Consider the following 17,182-nt stretch of genomic DNA (forward strand, 5'->3'; position numbering starts at 1 on the left):
GCTTTTCCTTGTCCCCGGCTCTTGTGCCATCTGTCTTGTGGAAGAATTCTGAAAAGCTCAGGTGTATTTACTGTCATTTTGGTCCTAACCGGGATCCCCAAGCATGGGCTTTGGATCTCTCTATGCTGGAGGCAGGGATAAAGGTACTGGCAGTTGTGCATTAGGAACCCTGGCCAGTTCGTTATGTTGGGTTTATTTTCTGCTTATCAGCAGGTATCCATCTTGCCATCCTGCGGTCGCACGTACTCCCATTCCCAAAACTTCTCGGCACGCCACCTTCTGCAGCGTTCTTGTCCTTCTGCTCTGCAAGGCTTAGTTTGGTCTGATCCGATATGGACCAACTCTTCCAAGTGCACCTCTGCCATGTCCTGGCAGATGTTCTGAAGAACCACCTGGTTGGGGGCCGTGGCAGAGCATTCTGGGAGCTGAAGTCCACACACCTGGAGAGTGCCCAGGTAGGGTGAGGCTTACTCAAACCCACAGAATACATTTTGCACCTGTGCAATGGGGCCTTCGGGAAAGATTAAAGGCAGGAAACGACTCATCCACGGGAACTCATGCCCACGAGACAAAGCGATGCATCCCAACTTGGACAGATTTAAGAAGTACTCAATGGAGGCTGAAGGTGCCAAATGTCTGTTAGTAACAATGGCGATTTTGCGTGATGGTGGTCCCTCCTGCTTTGAATCCCGCTTGCTGGGGGAGATACGCCAGCCAGGGCAGGGCCCGGCCCTTGCTGGCTGGTGCGAGGCAGCCCTTCTGGGGCTCCGGCTACTGGGGCTTCTGCCAGCCACTGCCCTCCAACTTCACCGGGCCCTTTCTCTTCTCAGAGCTTCTCTCACTTTCTTTGGGGACAAAACGCATTAGTGGCACGCAAAGGGGGACGAGAGGGATCCGTGCAAATTCCTGGCAATTATACAAAAGGTCTTTCTCAACATCGTTTGTATACACACTGAGCAAACACTGGGTGGTTTAGTTTAGAGTGGTAGAAACCATCTGGCCCGTTTCAAAAGCGTTCACTGAACAGAAGACAACGGGTTGCACAACGTGCTCCAGGCTGTTTTTTTCCATACGGATTTCAGCCCACAGTACGGCGACCCTGTAAAGCAGGCCAGCTTCTCTGTTCAGCAGATGGAGACGTGAAGGAGTGTAGTCTGTGATATTCGTATCCACGCTTTGCCCTGTGCACCTTCCAACTGTAAGAAACATCTAAGCCTGGAATTATTATTATTTTCAGGGAATAAAGATGTGATAACCCGATCTGGAAATGCACACACAAGAGTTCCTCTTGATCTGCAGGGAATATGAAGGTTTTAACGCCTAGGGGACATTTCCACTGGAATAAACACTGCAGGCAGGTCAGGAGCTCAGCTAGAACGGGATCCAAAGCAAGGGCAGAGCAGGGCAGGATTAAGAGAGGAAGGCCAGGCAGCAACCAAACTCAGCAGCTCCAGACAGGGCTGCACAGAGATGGCGCAATAAATACGAATATTCGTTCTGGATGCAGAATGTGTCATAGCCTTGCAAGACAAGGACAGCACAACACGGCTGAAGAAAGTTCACCATTCTCCGGTTAGTGGGGGTGGGGGTGGGGAGGTTTTTCGCTGCTTTTATTGTTGAACATTTGGTTTAAGAAAGATCAGCCTAGAGATTCCGGCTTCCAGCTGCATTTTTTCCCTTAAATCTGCACTTGAAAGCAGGCCAAGAAAACCGAAGCGAAGAAGTGAGTCGCTCAGCCAGCCTCACGCTCAGAGCCTTGGGTGCAATTTCCCCGAACATCATGACATTTCTGAACAGTGTTTTCATGGATACTTCTGATGTGCTTCGTTCTTGCTAGCACAGGCAACTGTATATACATTTTCCCTTTGGAGGAGCGGATCACCAAAGATGAGGAACGCCTTCGCTTCATTTCGTGCCTTGGTTCGGAAAGAACGGATCCAGTCAGCTAGCACTAAAATGTGAACTGAATTCCTTGCCCTGCCCCTCGCCCCTCCATCAGAAGGGATGGTGCGTCCTTTTCTCACGCGACGCTATTGCCTTCCCGTTTTGAAACCATCTCACCTGTGACATCTCTGTAACCTATGAAACTTTAGATTACATGCCCTTCGAGGAAAGGACCATCTCTACATGCCCAGCACCTAACAATGCCGTCTGAAATCTCTTGACAGCTGCTGGTATCTTTGTGGAAAGGGACAATATAAAATTCAAAGAAACTGCAGGAGAGAATCTGGCAGCGGTGACTTCGGATCAGTTGCGAAAGAAGCCCACCTTGCTTGAGAAAAAAACAAACCAGCGATGAATCAAAATAATTTAATCTTGTGGACAGTGTTCCCTGAAGAGCAACAGGATGCATTTTATGCCACATCTGAATCTCAATGAAGTTTAAACGGTATTTTGCTTCAGGTCTGTTTCCTCGAGACAAATGTTGCGCTCAGGAAGATAGGCTCCATGGAGGACCCCGGCAGTCGTCCACACAATTTCCCCATGGATGTCTTTCTGAGTCTTGGGCAGCTGCTCCTAAGAAGTAGGAAGAAGTTACTAGTCCTCAGGGCTGCCGGGAACCTGACTGCACTGTGTGTTGGCTCAGAGAAAGTCACTTTTCCTCCAGGGCCAAGCTCAGACTCAGGTTGTTCCGACTCTCCGGACGGGCTTAATTGCACGGAAAGCTTGTAACTAGCCTGCAGACCTAACCAGGAAACACATTTTGGTTCAGAAGAACTGAGCAAGACACCCCCCGGGGTGCTGAACACTCGCAAGGAACGCCCGTTTCCGACTCAGGAGCTTTGGATCAGCAACATCTGGGGGGCCTCTCCGGAGTGGACGCGGAGCCGTTTTATACTTTCTGGGCAAACAGGAAGGAAGGCGGGTAAGCAAATGGCCAATTGTACAGGCTTTTAAAACAACTTAACCCCTTCCTCCCCCGGTCTTCGGGATCGCCCTTTGCACGGCTTGCCGACTTTGCACCCTGCAGCTTTTGGCTCTTGGGCCGTTTCAGGAAAAGCAGCTGCCCACCATGTCTTTGCCAAAGGTATGGCCACCTCTTTGCTGACAAGCTCGGAGGAGCCTTAGTCAGCTGGCATTTCAGAACGTGGGTTAGTGGCAGAAGGCAAAAGGGCTGGGGAAGGGGAAGGGGAAGAAGGAGCAGAGAGAGAGCGGGGCAGCCCAGGAATCGACCTTCATCAGAAAGGAAGATTCTGCTTCTCCCAGTCTAGGGGCGGAATCTGGAACGGCTCTGGCTAAACGTGCACACAGACACAAACACACTCACAGTTGCACACAAACCTAGTCATAAGTTCTTGAGAATCTCTTTGGCTCAAGAGAAGGTCGTCATCATTTTAATGATGATTAGGTCATCGTCATTTAATGATGATTAGAAGGTCGTCATCATTTTAATGATGATTTAAAGTATCCAAAGTAATACTGGAAAACAGAGGATTTTTTAAATCTCTCTTCTGGAATAAGAAACAACGTTTCTAGAACATCACGACCCGCTTGCCCACAAGAGAAAGCAGCAAAAATCACGGGCGTTACGCTCCGCAAATTGTAAAGCGCAAGAGAAAAAGTGTGTTCCCCTCTCTGATCTCACCCAGGGCTTGTCGAACGCCTGACTACAACGGGGACTTGCTTCCGGGTAAAAGACGCCCACTCAGTCTTTCCACACACGCCTTCCTCATCACCTGCAACAGGATAGGTCCCCATAACCCAGCACTACTAAGGGGTGCCCATATAGGTATTTCGTACGGTAGATCGTGACCTCGAGTTTCAAGTTCAAAATCCAGGACCGCTCAAATACCCACAAACACAGAACAGGCAAGAAGAAAAACATTCAAGGCAGCCTCCGACTTTCTAACCCTTCTTAATACTTTAAGACTACCATGAACCACGTCGACATGCAAAGCCAGACCAGCTGAGGCAGAAAACGTCTGGGAACATGACTGCAGAGAAACCCACATCCTTCGCGGTCCCAGGAAGCTCACATCCAAAGCATGTTATCTTTCTGCAAACAGGCGTCGTCTGGCATCCCGCTTCTCCAAGTGCCCAGCGTTTGCCACAAGCAGGGCAGAAGGATAACTTCCAGGTTTTTAGGACAGGCCATCTCAGAAGATGGAGCCTCCATTCTTACAAGATCCTTCCGTTCATTCCGTAAAGGCCGGGTCCCTTCAGCAGGCGGAGAGTCCGTTTCAGACACATCTTTCCCCCCATCTACGTTTCGCATCTTCCTACAAAAAGCTGATGCTTTCCTCAATTCCTGAGCTTGCTGAAATAAATAATAATGCCACGAACTCCACTCACCAGGGTTGGATTATCTTCCACTTGATGTCTCATGAGCTGAGTTATCTGCTTTCAGGAAGCATCGCTTCTGGGGGGTGGGCACGGGTCCATTTTTAAGCCCCTGAGGCCAACCTGCTTTCTTTCTCCAGTGAGTTTCACCCGTGGAAACAGAATCAAGTTGCAGCCCTTGGGGGTCACACAGAATTATTTCTAGCTCACCACCTTGTTCTGCAGGTGGGTTATGAGATACCACAACAGCCATCCGGACATTTATTTTAAAATAGACGGACTTCTTTTTTATCGGTTGTTGTTGCCCGCTTTGAAGACGGGCTGAGAGGCAGGCGGGTGAATCCAGCAAGGGACCCAGACTCCAAAAACCCACTTCAGCATAAAACGCCTCCCCCTTAGTCAGCTTAACCATCTCTGCAGGGTTGACATGACAGATTCAGGATGGAGATGGCCCTCTTTCTCACTGTGCTTCTTGAGCAGAAATTAGGATAAAACAAAACATTGAAGCGAATACTGAACTTGGGAAGTTCTGTAGCACTCAGCCATCCTAAAGGCTTGTTACTGAAACGAAACAGGAGGTGGGAGAAAAAAATATGATCTGCTCTCTGGGCACAACCATTTACGTTTTTTAAGAGCCCAACTTCCTTACCCACTCATTGTAGGATCTCTTTATTAACAGTAGAAGAGGCTGAGTTTTCCTGGGGCCTGCAACGAAGGAGATAAAAAATCTGCTGTTTTCCTCTGCCGCAGATGTTTCCCCCAAAGGATAAGCGCTAAGAGGATGAAAGATATGTAAGAAAACAACCCGTAGCTGTGGAAGAGAGCTGAAGCACGACCCAGAGAAGCTGGGCCAGCTTCCATCGCAGGAACACTCACACGCCAGGAGATCCTGCCATTCTGGCCTTTGGGGGACAGTGCTGAAAAAGCAACTCTTCTGTCTTCATTCCATGGATGCTCACTTCTCTTCTCCCTGCCTTGCTCTGTTCTGCCTCTGCCAAAATATTAGAGCAGAGTTCTTAGCAGGACGGACGGCCCAAAGAGGCAAGATCCCATTTCACCTGGAAGCGGGTGGGAAGTGGGGTGAGTTCTCCGGCAGGACGTTTTCCTGAACCAACTCAGCCGAACTGAACTCAGCTGGGTCAGCCCTGGTCACTTAACCAGGACAGGCGTATTCCAAATTATCCATCGCGGGCCATCCGATATCTTAGTCTGGGAGGCGAAGCACGCCCATCTCATCCTTCACTCCAGCCACCTGTGGAACTCCCTGCAGCTGGCGATACGGCTGGGAAAGCGAGAGCCACCGCAGGGACTGGAGTGAGATGGAAGAAAGGAAACATGGCTGGAAGCTGGGGAAAGAGAGCACTCCCGCGCAGCAGCAGCGCTGACCACAAAGCCCTTCCTCCCTTCCTTCCTTCCTTCCTTCCTTCCTTCCTTCCTTCCTTCCTTCCTTCCTTCCTTCCTTCCTTCCTTCCTCCCTCCCTCCCTCCCTCCCTCCCTCCGTTTGGGCTGCCTCTCCGTGCATCAGCGCTAGCCAGGAGCAAACGGAGGCTCCAAGGGGCATGTCTGGACCAAGAGACCAGGGCGGCGGGGGGTGGGTGGGAAGGGGGTGGCTGGAATGTTTTCAGATCATTTATCTTTCCTCCCCTGGTGCTTATCGTGAGGGATGGGGAGGCAGAGCGGTCGCCTCATGCCAAGGTACGCAGAGCTGGCCCCACAAGAGAACGGAAGTCTGTCCACAGTCCATCTGTCCAATCCCCGGTGACGGTACCCCTAACAGGAGCTGGCAAGGTTGCCCTGAACAAAGAAGGAAGAGTCACTGAAGGGGGAGATTAAAAGTCATGGGAAAACCTTATTTTTATTGCAAAGAGTTCTACAGCTGCAGACCGGGTCTTTTATTCGGAGAGGGTGGTCATTCTGTTGTTGTTCCACTAGTCCTTTTTTTTTTGCCCGCCAGGGGAGGGGAGGAAGGAAGGAAGGAAGGAAGGAAGGAAGGAAGGAAGGAAGGAAGGAAGGAAGGAAGGAAGGAAAAAAGAAAGAAAGAAAGAAAGAAAGAAAGAAAGAAAGAAAGAAAGAAAGAAAGAAAGAAAGAAAGAAAGAGAAAGAAAGTTTAATGGCTAATAAGATGTGGGCATCTAAGTACATGCTTACATTTGGGATACAACATCCTTCCATGTTACTATGGCTCAAAATGCAGGAGAAAATAGTTTGAATTCCTAGGAGTCGAGGAGAATTGACCCCGGGTTTAGCTGAATAAACAGTTGGTTCCCATATATTGTTATTTCACTTCCTAGAGAACAGGTCTCCACCTTAGAGACAAACAAAATTGTCCTAGGAGTCCCTTTCTTGTTATCTGCTGCAATAAATGCATGAACATGAAGCTTTCACTTCATTTCATTTCTTTATTCCAAATACATTTCCTGCAACAATATACTTGCTTTTAAGGTTCCTTAAAATGCTTATCTATTTCCCCAAGCTAACAAAAAAAAAAAAAAAACCCCACCCAAAACCACACTTAAGGATACTTACATGATAGAATAAAATAATCCAATAAACGCTTTCCAAAATGAGCAAGGATTTTCTAAAAAAGTCACAAAGGACTGTTAGGAGGAGAGAATATGCAACCGGGCAAACATGTAAAGAGAAAATTTTGACATAGCGAATTGGACTACAGAAAAAGAGCAAACCCACGCCACGCGCTAAACTCAGAATATTAAAAGGTTTGTAAAGATGATAACATTTTAAAATAAAAAAAAACTTGGGAGGGAAAAAACACTTTTTGCTGGGGCTGAAAGATGGATCAGGTCAGTCCCAAGCAGATCATTTGAAGAGGCCATCTACTAGATGGATCTCTTGCCAGATCACGGCTATTTGGTGACCATCCGAGGGCACGTGCAGAAATGCGCACTGCAAGATTTTAAAATCCAAAACTTTGTGGCAGAATAAACTCCAGAGTCCTGATATGTTTTTGACCTGGAGCGCTTAAGATCAACCGACCATCTTTCACACCCCGTCCAGCTTGTTAAAAACAATGGTTCCAGACCAGCCTTCCCCAAGCTGCTGCTTGCAGATGTGCGAGCATTAATAGCTGCTGGGAATCCTGGAAACTGTAGTCCCAACCCATCTGGATGCCATCAAGCTGGAGAAGGCCACTCTGGAGTCTACCAAGGGAGTTTGAAATGTCTTTTTTACCCCAGCCCTGCGGCTTCATTCTTTTGCTGAATTTACTTCTATTGTTCCGTCCTGGAATTTACTGCTGGTTAAAAGAATGCCATGAGAAAGAGAAACAGAAAGAGGGAGGGGAAGAAAACAAGGGATCCTTAGGTGGGGACAAAGTTTCAGATCTGGAAGGGGATGGTAGGAAGAACCACATCTGCAAAATTAAAGGGCTCTCTCCCCGGCAGCTTCGAAGCAGCGTTCAGCACACAGCCCCTCGTGCCTTCAGACGACCCGGCTGTGAGCAGACGTCCACCCAGCAGCTACCAGAGAGCCCCCAAGTCCAGGGAAGTAAAAGACACGAGGCCAAAGGGAAACGTCTACCAAACATCTGCTGAGCGGATGGCCAAGGGATCAGCTGTCGAGAGGAAGCCCATCTTGTCCCCAGTGTCGGTCCTGCACGCGGAGCAGCTCACAATGTTTTCTCAAACCTCAGGCAGGCTGGAAGAAGGCGCTCAGAATTCACTCGTGGCCGCCGCTGCCCACCTATGCTTAATTTAGAACGTCTTCCTGGCAAACATGACCACGCTTCCTCTCGCAAAACGTGGGGATCCCTGGCTGAGCCCGGTTCTCAATGACTGGTGGGGATTTTGGCATTTTAAGACGATTCGATTCCAAGCCAGGGGAGCTGAGGATTTAACACACCAAGTCCAGCCTTCCGAAGGAGCCCCCCCCCCACCCCCCCGGCCACTTTTCTGGAAAAGCAAGCTGTGAAAAGCTTGTTAGGAGCCTCACGATGAAGTCTGGGGTAAAAACCACAGAGACGTCATCTGCTAATCTGCCACAAGGACCCAGGAGGGGAGTGGAAGCGTAGCTGGGGGAGAAGGGGCCGGGCATCTGGGGATCAAGAGGCTGCAACTCTCAGGGCTGGGGGAAGCTCCCTGGGGTTCTCCAGCTTTGGGGCTTCCCCCAATGGCACTGTGCCCAGCACTGGCACAAGAAGTGCCCAGACTCCAGCACCCATCGCCCCAGAGTAGGGAGATGCAAAGGCTCCTGAGGAGGAGGAGGAGGAGGAGGAGGAGGAGGAGGAGGAGGAGCGTTGGAAGAAGGTGGAGACCAGGCTGTCTTGGAGAAAGAAGTCCTGGAGGCGTTCAGCTGCCTGGTGGAACCAGAGTGACAGAGACTCCCTCCCGCCCTCCCTCCTGCGCAATGCACTGTAAGTCCCAGTTGAGTTCCTGGCTTCCCCCCCCCCGCCACCTCCCACCCCCCAATTATTTTATTTTCTGTTTCCAGGCTTGTGGTCTGCCCTGCCCTTGGCGTTGCTGCTGGGTCTGAGTGCCAGCCCGGGGGACTCCGGCTCAGGTAGGAACCCTTCGCGGCCAAAGGGAAAAGCCAGCCAGTTGAGGCAACCCTGGCTATGCCAAGGGCCATTTGCCCCCCAGAGTTGCTACCTGTTGTAACTCTGAATGTGACGGGACGGGGAGGGAATTTTTGCATGCAGGACTGGAAAGTGATCTTACGAGCTATACTGAATTTTGTCCTGGCCCCACCCGCCGCTTTTTGGTGTTCTCCAGGGAATTGACGCCACGTTCCATGTTGAAAATAAGTTTGCTCTACAACTATTGCTTGTGATTGTTCAGACAGCAGGTTGAGGGATTCTCCGTCCGTCCCTCCCTCCCACCCACAATTTTACAGTGGATGTCTAATTTTGTTTTGGGTGCGTTTTCAAACGTGATGGCTTGAAAGCAGGCATACATTTCAAAGACAGAGCAAATCAGCGAGGCAAGAAAAGAGAGGGAACCGTCCAGAAATCAAAAATCCAAGAAGTGGGTTTTATACAGTTTTGCCAGGTCTGAATCCTGGTTGAGAAGCTTGTCAGGAGAGGCAGAGAGACCCAGCTAGGGGCAGTCCTTCTGAATTCGCTGGAATTCGCTGTTTGTTGCACAATTTTGCTGTAGGTTTTTTTTTTTTTTTAATGGAAGCAACGTTAGAAAACTCTCTGTATTCCAGCCTTTCGTTCCTACAAAGAGCCATTTGCAATTACAACAGCACGCCATGTGATTTTCCGTTACAAAGCCCCGTGCACCTTCTAAGGCTCCCTGTATCTTTGCATGGATGCCTGGGGACAACTGTTTGGTTCAAGGGTCTTCTCCTTCTAGGAAGTTGCACGTTCTTCATAATTTGGAAGAGTCCATCTATGTCGGTTCCCACTCCAAGCGCCTCTTTGTCATCTCCTGATTCTCTTTCCTTCCTTCCAGCAGGGTCACTGGTACAAGTTACATTTATGGTCCAAATATCTCTTGTTTTCTTTGTTCAAAGACCCTTCTGAGACTTTTCTCCTATGCCACATTTAGGACTTCAAGATCTGATCTTTTACAACGCCAAGGGATTCTCAAAATTTGCCTAAAAAGCCATGTTTCAAAGGCTTCCAGGCTGTTCTCAGTGTCCTTGGATATTATCCAAGTTTAGTTTAGTTGGCAGACTGTACCTTGAGGTCTTATTGGAGCTCTGCCTTTTAAGAGACTATAAACCATTGTTTGCCCCAAGGGGCTGCACAAGACTGACACAATGGGAAGGCGATGCAACCTTTGGGGCCACGTGCCACAAGAGAAGGTATCCAGGTCACTAGGACCATCCTCCACCAGAACTGCAGTCTGCAACAACCCTCGCATTCCCCTTTCCACTTAAAGTGCAACTACGATCTGAAATTGCTGGCTTCAAGTTTATCTCAATCCCGGATTCTCTTTTTTTCTCCTGCTTACTCCACCAGCCATAAAATGGGCACTCTGCAACACCGAGATGGACTGGACGATGGGAACGCTTGTCCAGCACTTTACCATTCAGAAATATTAACTGCACACCTGCCTTTGCTTTGCTAAAGCATCTGCAGAGCAGCGCGCTCATCGCAACAGGCGAGGCGGTGTCCAGACTTCCAGCTTAATCCAAGACTGGAGTTTTTGAAGAGTAAAGCTGCCGTGTTTCTGCGCACCTTGAACGCTCATGCGTTGCTCATTTTTTACAAAACGTTACGCTCCGGCCAGCAAACAGAGTTATATACAATCTCAGGCCCAATCTGAAATTAATTTGCAACTTTGCTGTTACTGTGGTTTTGTCACGTAAACCGTTACGCACACGTCCCTGTTCAGATGCCAGACGTCAACAATCACTTGTTTCTATTTGCGACAGAGTCGTCCGGTTTAGGGCACAATCTAACGCGTTTGCTTCCACGAAAACATTCACAGATGAGCTCTCCGAGGGGGCAGATTTATCACCTCGTACCTTCCAAGTTTATTAAGGGGCCGGTTGTCTGAGCTTTCACCCAGAAGTCTTGCTTTGCCGAGGGTCGCGTTTTATTGCCACAGACGATGCTGAGACTCCCCTCTCGCCCTTCCTTGGATCTCTTTCTCCCTGCAGTGGACCCCTGCTGCTATTTCCCATGCCAGCACAGTGGTGTGTGCGTCCGGGTTGGCACGGAGGGGTACGAATGCGACTGTACCCGGACCGGATACTTTGGCCCCAACTGCAGCTCGCGTGAGTATCGCTCTGGGCATCTGTGGGGGGGCAGGGGCTGTTGGAGTGATACCTGTGCGAAGGGGCGGGCCGAGGCACAGAACCTCCATGTTTAGAGGCAGTCTACCTCAACATTAACCCCCCCCCCCCCAACTAGAGAGCTGAGAAGGAAGCTTCACGTTTGCACCTTCTCGGTGAATCGTCCCAATGGGCCACCTTTGGGGAAACATCCGTGCGGTTTTCTTCTTTCGTCCCCCAGCGGGGTTCTGGATGTGGGCCTACAACGCCCTGAAGCCGAGTCCGCCGTCCGTCCACTACCTGTTGACCCACTTCCGCTGGCTCTGGAACGTCGTCAACCGGACCTTCCTCCGAGGCGCTTTGATGCGGCTGGTGTTGACGGGTGAGGGCGCGAGGGCTCTCGCGGGCGGGGCCTTGTGCCCCTCTTGCCGCAGGAGGGCTTCCTGACCGGTTGGGCCGAAGCGGCCGGATCGGGTTGCTCTGCTGCCCCTTCCGCGCCCAGACCCGTCCGTGAGTCCGCGCAGCCGCCGGCCCTTGGCCCCCCCACAGACCCTGGAGTGGGCCGCGCTCTGCCTCTGACGCCTCTCCCCCTCCCACCCTCGGGTGCCGCTCTCCCTGCAGTCCGCGCCAACCTGGTCCCCAGCCCGCCCACCTACAGTTCCAGCTACGGATACCTGAACTGGGAGTCCTACAGCAACTTCAGCTACTTCACTCGCATCCTCCCGCCGGTTCCGCCCGGCTGCCCCACGCCGATGGGAGCGAAAGGTACTGGCCCTGCTTTCCTTGGTCGGGAGGAGGGGGGCTGACGGGCGTGCCGGGAGGCCCCCCTCGGATGGCGCGTTTCCCTCTGCCTCGCAGGGCCAGCGCAGCTGCCAGAGGCCGAGCTGGTGGCCGAGCAACTCCTGCTGCGCGAGACCTTCCACCCGGACCCCCGAGGGACAAACCTGATGTTTGCCTTCTTTGCCCAACACTTCACGCACCAGTTCTTCAAGACGTTTGGCAAGATGGGCCGCGGATTCACCAGGGCTCTGGGCCACGGGGTGAGGAGAGAAGCCAGGCCTCGGCAGGCTGAACGCAGGGACCTTTGTAATCCCCCCCCCATTAAAATCCAGTCGTCGCTGCGTGCAGACCTTGAGGCGGGAGCGGTAAAGGCACTGCTTAGCCCTTGCAGAAGAATCCGGAGGACTCGTGTCTTAGGTTTTGTGGAAATGTGGGGAAACACGCAGAGGAGGGGAGGTCCAGAGCCAGCAGGGTCGATTCAAGGGTCCCCCACAGAGCTCAGCTGGGGTTTGGCTTAGCCTACCCCATCGTCACTGGCCGGTCTTGAAACGAAACAAGTACCACAGAGCACGTACAGAATGTATTTCTTCTTCCAGCAGCAAACTAAAAAAACTACGCACAGCATCTGGGGTTCTGCATTTGTACATCCCCTTGTGAAAGCTTGCAACAAACACACCTCCAAGAAATTATCCTAAAAGAATCCAAGCCCCTTTTACAGAAGGAAACGTGTCTCGAGAGGACAATAAATGATGAAAGAGCAGCCGGGGATAAGGGTTTATGAACTTCTCTTCCACCATTCCCCTGCTCTTGATCCTCTCTCCGCTCCCCCCACTAGCTTTTCAAACTTCGTTGGATTACGAATCAACTCTCTCTCTCTCACACACACGGAGGGGATAAAGAAATTACTCACAGATTCATGTTGGCTCTTCCTGCAGGTGGATCTTGGCCACATTTATGGGGACAACTTGGAACGCCAGCATCAGCTGCGCCTCTTCCAGGACGGGAAGCTGAAATACCAGGTATGAAGGTTAAACGAGCCTCTTGTAGCCTGCGAAAACGCTAACTTCTGCCTGGCTGTTGATATGATTCCTCCAGAAAGAATCTCATCTACGGGGCAAGCTGGCAAATATGCCGCCCTTTCATAGAGCTCCTCAACTGGTGCCATCCACCTTGGCTGGACTACTATGCCTGTCATCCACAGCCAGCATGGGACGATGGCAGATAGAGTTCAAGATGAAGAGTCTGGCAACGCCCCAGCTCCCCCATCCTGCCAGCCGCTCTACTTTCGAGGAGTTTAGCGATGGAGAGAGCCCTCCTTTGCCTGCCCCTCCTTTCAACAGATGCATTTCCATGGCAGTAAACGTGGTTAAACACAAGTCAAAAATAAAGCTGCGGGCGCAAGAGCACAGCAAACCCCAGAGCCAAGGACTCCCACTTGGGGACTCCAGATATTTGATAACAGCCCGGTCAGCTCCAGCCAGTGAGAACTGTTATCCAGCACCACTGATGGCTGCGGTTTGGGGAAGCCTAGAGAAAGCCTTTTCCCACCACGTGCTGGGAGGCTCTTCCCATCTCCAGAGGGACTAGCAACTAAGCGTAGCCCTTTGCTCTTCCCTCCCCAGATGGTGCAGGGAGAGATGTATCCCCCAACAGTGGTGGAAGCCGCCGTGCACATGATCTATCCAGAAGGCACGCCGCCAGAGCAGAAGTTTGCCACGGGCCAGGAGGTGTTTGGCCTGCTCCCGGGCCTCCTGGTGTATGCCACCCTCTGGCTGCGTGAGCACAACCGCGTCTGCGACCTGCTGAAGCAGGAACACCCCACCTGGGATGACGAGCAGCTCTTCCAGACCACCAGGCTGATTTTGACAGGTACAGGTGCAGAAGGCTCCTGGCCATGAGTCTGGGGTTCAGGGTCTTGGAAGGAGCCAAAAACAGGCAGTGTGAGTAAACCACTGAGTATTGCCCCAGGTCCCAGCCATTTCAGAAGGCATCCCCAATGCCTTCACAGCCACCGGCATTTCCTGCTGTGTGTTCTGACAACTTGAGTTGTCACCTTGAACACTGGTCACAGCTAGCGCATCCTCTCCATGGCCTTCCTCCCTCTGCTCTTTCCAGGTGAGACGATCAAAATTGTCATTGAGGAATATGTCCAGCATCTCAGCGGCTACCATCTGCAGCTTACGTTCGACCCAGAACTTCTCTTTGGCATCCAGTTCCAGTATCAGAACCGTATTGCTCTGGAATTCAACCAGCTGTACCACTGGCACGCCTTAATGCCGGATTCCTTCAAACTGCCAGACAGAGAATACAGTTACGACCAGTTCCTCTTCAACACTACCATTCTGACCCAGTATAGCATAGAGACCCTTGTAGAGGCCTTCTCCAAACAGCGAGCAGGACAGGTGGGTCGGTGGCAAGATCCAGGGGGCATCTGCATGCTGAGCAGGTGGCTGGACCCAGCCAGTCTTCTCCAGACTTGGCACCTTCTTGGTGATCTTCAACTCTTAGCCAGAAAGCCCCATTTGGACTCATGGGGCTACCTCCACATCTAAACTGCTTCTCTCCCTTCCATTTTCTTAAAGAGAATTGGATAATATGTAAGATCCTTCTCTTTCCTATTATCTTATATATTCTTTTTTAATCCAGTTTGTTGCCCTCCTTATTTGGGGGCATTAAAATGCCATTTTTTTAAAACGTCCCTCTAAAAGTGTGGAGAGGGGTGAACCTTTGCTGAAGCTTTTGAGAGCTTCCTATTCAGTGCAGCAGAGTTGCTGACGTTCTGCTCCTGGAAGAGAAGGAACTTCTCAGGCTGCAGATCCAGAGGCTGGCCTATCTTAGGCTGACTTTTTTTACTGTTCTTGACAAAGGGCCTTCTCTGGCTCCTCCTTTCCAGATCGGTGGGAAGCCAAATATCAACAAGAACCTTCTGAAAGTAGCTGTTGCGGTTATCAAGGAATCGCGGCTGATGCGCCTCCAGTCTTTTAACGAGTACCGAAAGAAGTTCCATCTTAAGCCGTACGAATCCTTCCAGGAACTCACAGGTACGAGCCCCAGCAGAAATCTCAAGGTCACTGAAGGCTTCTTGAGATGCTGTCACCTCACATGCCCCTTCTTGAAAGAACTGGCTTGGCCATGCTGGGTGCAGGGATGATGACGTTTCCCTCCCTGGAAAGCTAAACAGAACCTCCAGAGTCAGAGGCAGTTTAGTTCTGAAGATGAAATTGGTTGAATGACAGGTCACGAAGACCAGAGGAAGGATTCTTGATGGCTTGTCCAAGGTGGCTTGTACAGTAGTGTGACTGTAGCAATTTCTTCCACCCAAAAGCATTGAAAACATGAATGGGCCACTATCCAAAGTAGCTTTTGCACGGTGGGTGGAACAGCAGGAAACCCCAGTACAGGTATGGAAACCTTTGTATGTCCTTGACAGGCTGCTGTGCGACAGAACTCAAATCCCTCATCTGCTGATCTTCTCTTCTCTTCTCTTCTCTTCTCTTCTCTTCTCTTCTCTTCTCTTCTCTTCTCTTCTCTTCTCTTCTCTTCTCTTCTCTTCTCTTCTCTTCTCTTCTCTTCTCTCTTCTCTCTTCTCTCTTCTCTCTTCTCTTCTCTTGGTGCAGGTGACAAAAACATGGCTGCCAAGCTGGAAGGTCTGTATGGAGACATTGATGCTGTGGAGTTCTACCCAGGCCTCTTGGTAGAGAAGATCTACCCCAACGGCATATTTGGAGAAAGCATGGTAGAAATGGGCGCTCCCTTCTCCTTGAAGGGGCTCTTGGGGAACCCCATCTGCTCTCCTGAATACTGGAAGCCCAGCACTTTTGGCGGGGCCACTGGCTTCGAGATCGTGAACACGGCGAGCTTACAAAAACTGGTGTGCCTCAATGTGAAGCGGTGTCCCTATGTGGCTTTCTACGTGCCTGGTCGTGGAGAAGCATCACCTGAAAGCGCCGATGGGAAGCAGCAGCCTTCATCGGAGCTTTAACAAAGCGCTCCTTGGTCTAGTCGTACTCCTCCTTCAGGCTGGAGACCAGGAGTTTATGAGAGAGTGCGAACGAGAAGGAAAGTGAGTGTGTGCGCGTGCGTGCGTGGATGTGTGGCCTATCTTCCTCGCCTTGTGACCTAGCCCCCTCTCCTCACATGCCGTAAGTGCCTTTGGGGATCGTGTCCAGAGAGGAGAGGAAAAACCAGCTTAACGGAGTGGAAGGAATGAGTCTCTGGCAAATCTCCTTGGCTGCTTTTAGCTCCCTCCCTGCCCTTTTTTGGTGTTGCTTTCACGGCTGCCACGGGGACTTTCATATCAGCAAGCAGAGCAGAGTTCTGGAAAGTGAACTGGAGATGACAAAACCTGCTCTAGGTGAGAGATTCGGGAAAACCTCTGTCTCTTGGACGGCGCTCAAACTTATTTATGCAGGCGTGCATTTGTGCGAGGTTTCCAGGAGGAAACCGACAAACGTGTGAAGTAGGGTGGGAAAAAGGAGGAGATGTTCAAAATAAATGGAATCCTGTTTGGTTGTTTGTTGAGCTAAAGCAGTCACAAATTTGCATTTTTTTCTCCAGGTTGGGAAACGTTATCGTCAGCATCACCTGGAAAACCTGCACAGATGCTGGAGTCCAAATATGGTTAGAGGGCCTCCCATTAACCCTGGCATCGAAACCTTTGTAAACTGTAGCCCAGCTTTGTGGTTTCCCAACCCTACCCCCTTTGAGCACGAGGTCAGGATGCTCCCCACCTCTTGCCTCACTGCTGCTCCTTGCAGTCCTCTATGCCCTGAGGTTCCTTCCCTGGTTTCTGTCCTCCATGCCTATGGACCGCCCTCCTGTCTTGTCAGGATACAAGCGTGCCTGCAAAAGCCACCCCTCACATGGTCCACTGCCCCCTCACCTTGCTATCCCTTGACGCGCGCAGAAGTCAGCCAGCGTGACGTTCCCTGCTTGCCTCGGCGCTGAAAAACGAAGCGCAGCCCTCGCCGTCTTCCAGCATCCAGGCTGACAGCTTGGGAGGGGGCAGGGGGGTGCTAATCCTGGCTGGTATCGCGGTACGAATCTGACTGCATCAAGTTGGGTTGCGTTCCCAGACATTAGCTGCCTTAGGTAGCAAAGGACTGGGGATCTAAAAAAGAAAGAAAGAAAGAAAGTTGGGGGAAAGACAAAAACTAATTATAGCATAGCTTTAAGAGCACAGCACCTACTCCATCTTCACCCCGTTCCCTTGAGATCGTGATTTCACTACAACCCTGGTTGTCGAGCCCCCTTGTTAAATCCTTGTGTTCTTTTCTTGGTAAAAAGACCCCTGCAATCCAGCAAAGTGGGCTGTGCCTGTGGGTGTGGGTCTCACTCCCATGGCTTCTTAGCCTTGGGGTGGGGCAGAGAGGAAAGGACTTCTGTCACCTGGCTGCTGAAAGGCACGGCTCTCCCCCCCTTCCGGGCCAAACCCAGATGA

The 17,182-nt window shown here is 51.0% G+C and overlaps 1 protein-coding gene and 1 long non-coding RNA gene across 2 annotated transcripts in view; one reads left to right on the forward strand and one right to left on the reverse strand.

The window, feature by feature from the left end:
* LOC148214869 (uncharacterized) overlaps window positions 1–13,861 on the reverse strand; it is a 24,050-nt gene extending 10,189 nt beyond the window's left edge. Inside the window, exons 1-2 of the long non-coding RNA XR_015797272.1 lie at window positions 13,565–13,861; window positions 12,653–12,749 (exon numbers count right to left, since the gene is read on the reverse strand). This is a non-coding gene — a long non-coding RNA (uncharacterized LOC148214869). The remainder of the gene's footprint in view (window positions 1–12,652; window positions 12,750–13,564) is intronic.
* On the forward strand, window positions 7,620–16,447 carry PTGS1 (prostaglandin-endoperoxide synthase 1). Its single transcript, XM_088146835.1, has 11 exons — window positions 7,620–8,650; window positions 8,728–8,796; window positions 10,849–10,965; window positions 11,204–11,344; window positions 11,584–11,727; window positions 11,821–12,002; window positions 12,678–12,761; window positions 13,365–13,611; window positions 13,858–14,144; window positions 14,636–14,783; window positions 15,360–16,447. Exons 1-11 carry the CDS (start codon window positions 8,407–8,409, stop codon window positions 15,722–15,724), a joined length of 2,028 nt encoding a protein of 675 aa, XP_088002961.1. The 5' UTR covers window positions 7,620–8,406; the 3' UTR covers window positions 15,725–16,447.
* The last annotated feature ends 735 nt before the right edge of the window (window positions 16,448–17,182 follow it).

This window comes from Python bivittatus, unplaced genomic scaffold (genome assembly GCF_059951505.1).
Source record: "Python bivittatus isolate LINGU-HERP-01145 unplaced genomic scaffold, Pbiv_v1 ctg000160_np1212, whole genome shotgun sequence".
In the NCBI taxonomy this organism is placed as follows: domain Eukaryota; kingdom Metazoa; phylum Chordata; class Lepidosauria; order Squamata; family Pythonidae; genus Python; species Python bivittatus.